Genomic DNA, 10,002 nt, shown 5'->3' with positions numbered 1-10,002 from the left:
GGTGGAAATGACAAATGTTCATCTGTTTTGTAATTATATTTTGATCACGAGTAAATTAATTAATTTTAAAAACTGCTACAAGATTGTACTAGTTCTACTGACACAAGTATAAATGCATACTAGTGCACTGTTCAGACACTTAACACGTATTTGCGGATGTGTCATTTTGGCAAATTGGTACTGAAAAAAGGATAAAAATCTCTGTGGTGAAACATTACTTTAAGAAGAGAGAGGCACAAAAGGTGACAAAAGAGTGGAGAAAGGCATACACAGGTGGAATACATTTTATGGTTTAATCTGAAAGAGACAGGAGACTGTAGTGGCAGGGGAGAATGTAGTTGAGGTAGCAGTCTGCAGAACGACTTCGGATATCAAAAAGAGGAATTGAGGAAAGGCAGAGGCAAGACAGACAGCAGGCCCAGCTGGAGGTGGGTCGAGGATGCAAAGGTTTTCATTGGAATGATCAGAGTGGATAGGATTAGAAAGGAGTACAGCCTGAGGGGCAGCTCAGGCTGAGCGCTTGGAAGACAAAGTTAGAGAAGCAAGGCTGAGATGGTTTGGACATTTACAGAGTGACGGCAGATATGTTGGACAAAGAATGTCAGCCAGGAGCAGAAGACAAAGACCCGAAAGAAGAAGGCAGATTGGTGTAAAAATATATATATATATATTTAAAAAAAAAAAAAAAAAAAAAAAGACAGACACTCAATTGCAGATCAAGTAAACTCTTTATTACAAAACAGCATAAAAGTTAGAATAACCATATAGAATGCAATGCTTTATACTGTATATATAACCCTACAAATAGGGTTGTCATAAAAAACAAGGCTCAATCTACTTGAGCTCAGCTGTCCTATTCCTCATCACTGTAGACATCCAGAGCTGTTGACTACACTTGGACTTGTCATCCCTCGTTATGCTCCTTTAACAAAAATCACATATTATTTTATAATTCCAGACGATGACTCAGTTCCTATTCAATGCTAAGGAATCTTCTTTTCTTGGCTGTGTGTGTATATGCATGGTGACGCCACTCCACATCTGCGGTGCCCTCGTTCTCCAGGGTGCCTAGTTTGATCATATACACTAAATAGAAAGAGGATGTGGTGTTAATATTTAACGAGCCCAAAGAAAATTTGTACAGAGCAGAGGATAGTAATCCATTCTTTCTACAACTGGAGTTTCCCCTGAATGCTCTTACTTCCAATCACTTACAAATAAATCTTTTTTCTTCCTGGTGTTGCACATTAGTATACAATGTTCACACTGATTTATATTAAGCATTGAAGCTACATATTTTCACTATACATTTTTAAACTTCCAAAAAGAAATCTTCCATATCAGATTTCTGATATGGATCAAGTAGTGACAGATGGAAAAACAAAGAATTTCCAGAGAAGATATAACCACGTCAACAATGGTTAATTCAGTCTCTGAACAGCGGTAACTTTCCATACTTACATTTCATTTCAAACCTAGGCCCTACTTCCGTCAGCTCTATGTTCTTGTGGTCTGTTTTCTTATAGGTGTGATGTCTGTTAAAAATAAATGCATCACATCTTACTCTTTAACCCAAATAGCATTTTGTTTATATGACATTTTCACTTTTGATGCTCACCTAAAAGAGATGAAGTCTTCTTGGTTGGCGAATGTGATCACACGCCTGCTGTCCTCCTTTGGCACTGGAAAAAGATACTTGAGGATATTGGATACCTGCGTGAGTAGAATTAATTAGTTGTACGCACAAACAAGTGGTGAAAAAGAATATCCAAGGCATGTGCTGTCCAGCACTCACTCACTCACCCTCTTGCCGAGCCGTGAGGTGAAGTTGTGAAAAATGAGGTGGGGGTAGGCCTCAGACATGGTGCCTATGTCGGGAACATCGTGCCTCATTACCACGTTGTAAAGAGTGAAATAAGCTGTTGGGCCAAATGGCAAATGACACACCACCAGGCCATCTGTAAATATATAAGAACAAAAAAAAAAACAACTAAGCAAAATAACAAATATTATGGTCAATACTGAGAGTTAAAAAAAAAAAAACCCAAAACACTCCATTATGAAATTTAAAAGTGTAGAGTTTTCATATTGGTAAAGAAACAGTGTTTGTTTCTCTAGTGTTGACCTAATGTGAAGACTACAGGGCAGCTAGGAGGAAAAAAACAGCAATGCACATGTGCAATGGATGTATGAACAAGCTGTACAATGTGGTCTGAAACCACCAACCAGTTTTAGCACTGTTGGTGGATGTTGTGCATACAGAACACAAGACTACATAGTCCTTTAACTCTTTACCCCATGAAAGCTGAGTGGGAGTAACCATTAAAGCTCTACTGAACTGAACATTTCTGTCATATTTCAGGCCTGCCTGTAGAACAAAATGACTGAGTGTGGGGTTAATGAGGGTGGACTTTGTAGCTAAATGAATAAGTGAATAAAGTGAGTATACCTGGCTGTCCTCTTGTCTCATGCACGATGACGAGGTCAGTAACACTGTTAGCTTTGCAGGCTCGTACCAATGCAGGGATCTCATGATTTCCTCTGTTCATTCGCTGGGCCCCAGGGAACATCAACTTTACCTCCTGAAATCACATACAAGATGGGCTGCATGTATTATTCTCAACTCAATTTTTAATGTTCATGGTCTACATTGCTTTTTAAAAAATATATAAAATCTGAACCCCAGTTTGTTCTCAATAGCTAGGGCAGTGCCTTACACACCATCACTGTGTATTTGTGTCGCTAAAAGAGAGCAAACATTTCAGAAGACAGAAGAGTTTACCACCGACCACAAGCCTCAAGAAAAACTCAGAACTAAAGCAAGGCATGCAATATGTGGCCAAATTAGGAAAAGCAGCACAGAAGAGGTGTGTGCATGTCAGTGACAAAGTGTAAAAAGTCACACATCTGCACAGATCACAAACTCACTAAGGCTACGTCCACACTAGCCCGAATAGATTTGAAAATGGCATTTTCATCTGAAAACGTTCCGCGTCCACACTAGCGTTTTCAGTCGTTTTCACAGTGTTGTGCGTCCACATTGAAGCGGATGAAAATGCTTACGTTCCCGTCCTGCGCATGCGCAAAAGCGAGTGAGAATTAAAGAATTTGAAGAAAAGCTATCTGGAGCATGTACAAACTAGAGATGGACCGATCCGATATTACATATCGGTATCGGTCCGATACTGACCTAAATTACTGGATCGGATATCGGAGAGAAATAAAAAATGTAATCTGATCCATTAAATATCACGAAAGCACCTCACAAAACTTGTGACATGACGTAACTCAGCTCATAACCTTAGCACGTCGGAGCAGTATGCGTCACGTGATAGAGCGGCTGTGGCGTGCGAGACCTGTCGGCGGTCTGGTTGAGCATTTGGAGCCTCGCTACCAAACCGGCATTTCATCTCCGAGAAAGTTATCCCAGAGAGAAGTAAGGGTGTAAGTTCATCTCTGAATGTTTGTAAAGCATTCCCACGTTAAGCTTAACAACCGATATATGGAGCGACTGCCTCTTCCCTCTCCCTCCCTCTGCTGCTGCTACTTCAATCATGAAACTGATCAATGATCAGCTGATCAGCTTTTCTGTCGCGACTCCTTGTTTGTTTTTGGCCCACTTTGCACCAGAAAAAGGAAACCAGCAGCTTAACAACAACAGCACATTTAAGCTTGATAAGCTGTTGTTAGAATTTATTTGTGTGGATGCCCACACTATTGAGTTCCTGTTTCTCTTTATACTTTATTATTATTCTAGTTGCTCCGACCTTTGCTGGTTAACTACTCCCTCAGTTTTCAGCCGATTTTCATCATTCAAACTTTGAACTGCTCCGCTCCCTCTGCTGAAGCATGTTATATCTTTTGGTGCTCATAACTTTTATACTTTTTGAGATATTAAGCTTTTTATGCCAGTTTTTGGCCCATTTTGCTGAGTGGGACCACATTATCAGTGTGATCACAAGTTTTGCTTGCCAGGCTGAGCCATGTTTTAGCTCAGTGAGATGAGCTGCTGTTCTCAGACTGGGAGGCCCGGGTTCAAATCCCGCTTATGGCAACATTTCTTTCAGTTAACAGTTAAACTTTTTTAACTCAATTTCAACTTTTTCACCCCTTTTCAGCAAAATTTTCAGTTTTTTCACCACTTTTCAGCACAAACCCCAGCTTTTTCAGCTATTTTCAGCAAAAACATCTTTTCAGCAGAATTCTGAAAAGAGTTCTGCAGAACTCTTTTGAGCAGAAATTCTGCTGATTGAACTCTTTTCAGCAGAATTTTCAGCCCAAATTCTGCTTATTCACCTCTTCTGCAAAATTTTCAGCCTTTTTACCTCTTATTAGCACAAATCTCAGCTGTTTTCAGAAAAAACTCTTTTGAGCAGAAATTCTGCTGATTCATCTCTATTCAGCGCAACTTTCTGCTTCTTTACCTCTTTTCAGCAGAAATTCTGCTGATTCACCTCTTTTCTGCAAAATTTTCAGCCTTTTCTCCTCTTATCAGCACAATTCTCAGCAGCTTCTGCTCATTTCAGCAGAATTGTCCGTCTCTCCACCTCTTCTTTGTGAGAATGAGTTTGACTCATTGAGAGTGACTTTGGCTCAGTGAGATGAGTAGCCGCCTTGAGACTAGGAGGGCCAGGTTCGAATCCTGCTCATGGCAAAAAAAAAAATTTTCACCACTTTTCAGCAACAATTTCTCTGTCTTTACCCCTTTCAGTAGAATTTTTTCCTTTTCACCACTTTTCAGCAAAAAAACTTCTGCTTCTTCACCTGTTTTCAGCAGAATTTTCAGTTTCTTCACCGCCATATAACTTTTTGCAAGTTTTCAACTTTTTCAGCTTTTTCAGCAGGCAACTTCAGCGTTAAGGCATCCACACAGCATTTTCGCAGGAAATGCAAATTTTTCTAGTTAATATTACTTTCTACACCAGGATCCTTTTCTACGTAGCTGACAGCTGGTAACTGTGCAGGGGCGGGTCTAGCAAAGTTTAGCCAGGGGGGCAGGTAGGGCATTAACAGGGAAAGGGGGGCACAAAGACATACTTTTCTTTCTTATTCTCATTTAAAATGTCTAGCTTTTAATAAATAATTATCTGAATCTTACACCCAAAGTTTTAATCTGATGTAAAATGTATAGAAGTCCATTACTGTATATAGTAACTATTAAGTCTAATATATACCCTAGTAAGCTATAGTACTTTTTCCTTTGGGAAGGTACCATCTGTGCAGTCTGCAATTCTGTTGAAGAACGATGTTGAATCTATTTAATTATTGTTGAAAAATAATTGATTTCTATCCATTTTTTAAAACACGTGCGTTAAATTAAAGTTGATTACATCGATTAAGCATCACGAGGTGGAGGGTGGGGGGTGGTTCCCTATTTTTTTTGCTGGGAGTTGCCAACCCTGTTAGTTAGGTTGCTTAATATTTCTGCTAAGTACTCTTTAAAATACCAGAATAGGAAGGATGGTGTAGGTTTAAGTTTATTAGATTTATCAGTACTGGTGAACTGAAATATTTTGGGTGCAGTGTATTTTTTGCATACAGGTTTAACAGAATAGCTTTTGAAATGTATGCGTTTTCGAGAGCGTTTTCAAAACGCTGCGTTTTTCCTTGAGGAAAGCGCCATCTCAGTGTGGACGGGAGGCGAAAACGGAGAGAAAACGATGCGTTTTCAAACAAAAACACATTAGTGTAGGCTACGTCTACACCGGATAAATTTGAAAACGGCGTTTTTTGTCTAAAAACGCTCCGCATCCACACTATCGTTTTCACTCGTTTTCAAAGAGTTGTTCATGCACACTGAAACAACCTAAAACTCTTACGTTCCAGTACTGCGCATGTGTGTAAAGTAAGACGATTCAACCTGCGTCATTTCTGTCTGCCATTTATTTACTTTCCGGCTCTTTGAAACATTGTGGCAAAATGTTGAGGAAAAGCACTGAGTTTTTTAAATGGACTGAGAATGACGTGGAGTTATTGCTGTGAGTAACACAAAAGTACAAAGTTGCAAAAGCGAGTGAGAATTAAAGAATTTGAAGAAAAGCTATCTGAAATATGTACAAACTGATAATAATCTTTAGTAGGGCTGTCAAAATTGAGAGCAAACAAAACAACTGCTGTATAATGCCCTCCGCTATCTTAGTTTAATTGGTCACATGACTGCATCATATGACTAAAATGCGTCACCGGTTTGCCACGTGAAAACTGCGTTTTCAAATGTATCCGCTTTGGAGAGCGTTTTCAAAAGCTCAGTTTTCCTTGACCAAAAACGCCGTCTGTGGACGGAAGGCCAAAACGGAGAGAAAAAGATGCGTTTTCAACGAAAATGTATTAGTGTGGACATGGCCTAAAGCACATAATACAAATCACTATGGGGTCTGACAAACTACCCGAATCTGTCAGAACTATGGCCCCTTTTCCATTAGTACCTACTTGGCATGGTTCGCCACGGTTTTCAGGGTTTTCCATTTAAGTCACAGTACCTGGCAGCAGGTACTTTTTTAGTATCTACTTGCCCTGGGTTCCAAACGATCTGAGCAGGTACTAAAATGTGATGTTGTCAGGCTGCATGCCACCGATTGGCTGGTCAATAGCGTCACTTGATGAGTCATGAGAGTATCTTGTTCATGAAAATCAGAACCACCATTTTGGAATCCCGGCAATGAGGGAAATAACTACAAGAAACAACGCTGTGGTCCCCCGAGACTAGCGAAAAGTCACAGACCGAGCAGCAGGTATGTTCTTGCCTCGACGTCCACCTTTGCTGTAGCGTCCATGTCACATAGTAATTACTTTGTGGGACGCTCGGATGCTTTGCTATGACGACAGCCATGCATAACAGGTACTACCCGACTGTAATGGAAAACCAGTCGATCCGAGTCGATCCGAGTCGAGTCGATCCGAGAAGGTGCTAATGGGAACGGGGCTTATGAGTCTAACTAGCACAATGTAGCCACTTACAGGAGGCAACTGTCATTTCAATTTTATTAATATATCACACTTGCTGCTTCATGCCATCTTTTACTTTTTACTTACTGTATCATATCTAGGTGCCATTACAATATGGTTTTGTTATTTCTATAATATCTGCATATGATACTGTGGTCAACAAGAACCTATAAATCTGAACAATCCACCTTTTTTCCTTAAGGCCTAGTTCTACCACCCATTTTCACGTGTTAAATGGCTCACTTGTCTCTCCTTTTCACTCAAACAAACAGACTAATGGAAACACACACACATGTTCAAATCAAGCCGACAGACAGAAGCACCCTTCGTCTGTTTTCTCTTTTTGAGATAGTGATTGAGTGTAGCTGCTCCCTACACAGACAATCATTTCAGAAGGGGGCAGATATTCAATTTAATTTCAATCAGTTTTTATATATATTACTGTAAAGTAAATACAGCTCCATACAATAATATAGAGAAATCCACGACAATCAAATAACCCCTTATGAGCAAACACTTGGCGAAAGTGGGAAGGAAAAACTTCCTTTTTACAGGAAGAAACCTCTGGCAGCACCAGGCTCAATGAAGGGCTAGAGAATTGTTGGATTAAAAATTTGTTGTATCCTTCAAATAGTTTTGAAGCCTGTCAATAAAATGTATATCAGTATTTCTTACATTTTAATGTAAATGTCTAAGAACGCACCATGTAACGCCATATTTCTAAGTTAGCACTATTTGTACTATTTATTTTTTCATTCACAGGTCTCCATTTAAATTCTTTAATACTGGACCCTCCTTGGATTTAGACGTTGTTCTATATTTGGAAATTATTTTGTGTGTTTTCATTTTTCATCTGTAATATACAGAAACATCTATGAAAATCATCAAGAACCAGGGGTGAAATAACTGCACATGCCATTAAATATGTACTAACCTTGGCAAACATTTTGAGTCTGGAGCTTGGGTCTCTGGATGTAGTGACCATGACTTTAGGATCTTCTACTCCAGCCCATTTATACTCATCATCCACATGAGAGCTGACACCTGCACACACAAGAAAGCACCAAAATTTATGAGTGAACGAAAAGTGAGGAACACTGACAAAATGCTAGTAAGAATGCACAACACTTGCCTTCTGCCCCTTCGTCGTCATACTCCACTAGTTTCTGTAGCTCAAGAGCTTCTTTGCGTATCTCAGTGGGAAGGAGACGATTTTCTGCAGAGAAGTAAATGATGTTTTACACACTCATGTGTGGTCAGAGAATTTTGGTGCCAACTCTGGTCAAGCAAAATGTAGTTGGAAAAAGGATCTTAAGGATCACCCCAACCTACCGTCGAGGGCACCCTTCAGCTTCTGCTTCTTCTCCTCTATTGTTCGGAGCCTGTCCTCCTGTGCCTTCCTGTACAGGTACTCCCGCCTCAGTCTCACCTCTCGACGCAGCTACGCAAACATTACACCATATTACTCCAAAAACAGGCCCCTTAACATAATGACATTACCTTGCAAAATGACAGTTACCACAATATCTGAACATGTCTACGCATCTCACACAAGTTAGTGAGAAAACAAGACGAAATGTTAGAAATAACTTATAATCGTAAAAACTTAATACATAATGGCAAACATGTAAGTAAAAACACTGGACATATCTGAACAGGTCTACGGTTAAATCTCCCTACGTTAAAAATTTTACTTAAGTAAAAAGGAGAATTTAAATTGAATTAAGGTCACTTTGGACTGGTTCTTATATAGCACTTGTTAACTTGAGCAGTCAAAGTGCTTCATAACTCGAGCTTCAGCATCTTGCCCAAGGATACGTTGTCTGGACTGGAGTAGCCAGGAATCAAAGCAGCAACCTTCTGATTTGTAGAAGACCTGCTCTACTTCCTGAGCCACAGCCACCCCATAACATTAAGGATATAAAAGCAGTTACTCTAACTTGGATAAATTTTAAAATGAGGAAGCCACTAACAGTTCACTCAGCTCATTAACCCGGATTAAAAGGAATGAAAAGTAGCGCAACAATAGCAGCAACTTCATATAACCCCCTGGAGTTGGGAGTTAAACCCAAGACACTCTTTTTGGAATTGAAATTGATGAACAGACTCCTTAAACTGAGAAGAACAGAAGAGTCTGGATTTATTTCATTAAACTCTGTGACGTAAATGATCAAACAATTCTCAAAACCCCTGACATTTGCAAATAAAACCAACTTTATCTAAATTCTATTTTCAAGGCACCCAGACATACAAGTTCAGTTAAAACAAAAAAATCCCGTTAATTCACATTTAATAACCTACAGGGGTTCTCCCCTCACTGTTCTGTGTCTGGCAATCAAGATTGTATCTTCATTAGTCACATTTTAATGACACATTTGTAAGAATTCACTAAAGGTTATTACATGTAATTCTCAATTATTTCTTTCTGACACAACGAAAGTGAGCACAATATTTCATATTTCTGAGACCTGAGACTTTTTTTTCAAAGCAGGTTCCTGGAGAGCTGCTATCTTTGTTTTGATTAGAAAACTCACGCTTCTTGACCAACGAGCAAGTTATTTTTTTCACTCATTAGACAGGCTTCGTGGGTTTATTTTTCCTAGTTATACACCAGTCTGTGACGATACAGAAAATGCAGTTGGGAACGAAAACAAGCGTTTAAACAGTACTCTAGTATTTCAACATTACCAGTTAATGAGCTTTACTGCTGTGCTCTATGGCTCTATGTCAATGCGTGCTAACACTCGGGTGGGGAAATACGCTCGGTACGTCCACCTTGAGCTGTGCTTCTGTGTCAGCTTCGACCTTTACCATCTCCTTTTAGTATCACACTAAAACACAAATTAACGCTCGCACAAACCTTACAATTTTTCAACTTACCATGATGTGTTTATTGCTAGTAGCTAACCCACGCTACTCACATGGACACGGAGAGAGACGTACCTACAAGAGTTTGTGCCATTGGCTGAAAGAATGACCAATGGCAAACGTCGATACTGACATGTACTGTACTGTAATGACTCATTTTTCAAATTAAAAGCCAAAGAATTCTTTCTC

General features: G+C 39.6%; 1 protein-coding gene across 1 annotated transcript; it reads right to left on the bottom strand.

Annotated features, from left to right (window-relative positions):
- Positions 1–709: 709 nt before the first annotated feature.
- On the bottom strand, positions 710–9,962 carry imp4 (IMP U3 small nucleolar ribonucleoprotein 4). The gene is made up of 9 exons (XM_031734908.2): positions 9,826–9,962; positions 8,278–8,386; positions 8,078–8,161; positions 7,880–7,989; positions 2,450–2,582; positions 1,804–1,958; positions 1,619–1,713; positions 1,462–1,535; positions 710–1,086 (listed from the first exon to the last, which is right to left on the bottom strand). The coding sequence occupies exons 1-9, from the start codon at positions 9,826–9,828 to the stop codon at positions 974–976; spliced, it is 876 nt and encodes a 291-aa protein (XP_031590768.1). The 5' UTR covers positions 9,829–9,962; the 3' UTR covers positions 710–973.
- Positions 9,963–10,002: the final 40 nt, after the last annotated feature.

The sequence above is a fragment of the Oreochromis aureus genome, linkage group 12, assembly GCF_013358895.1.
Source record: "Oreochromis aureus strain Israel breed Guangdong linkage group 12, ZZ_aureus, whole genome shotgun sequence".
Lineage (NCBI taxonomy): Eukaryota > Metazoa > Chordata > Actinopteri > Cichliformes > Cichlidae > Oreochromis > Oreochromis aureus.
Note: the sequence above shows the minus strand (reverse complement) of the source record. Positions and strands in the feature narration are given on the sequence as shown.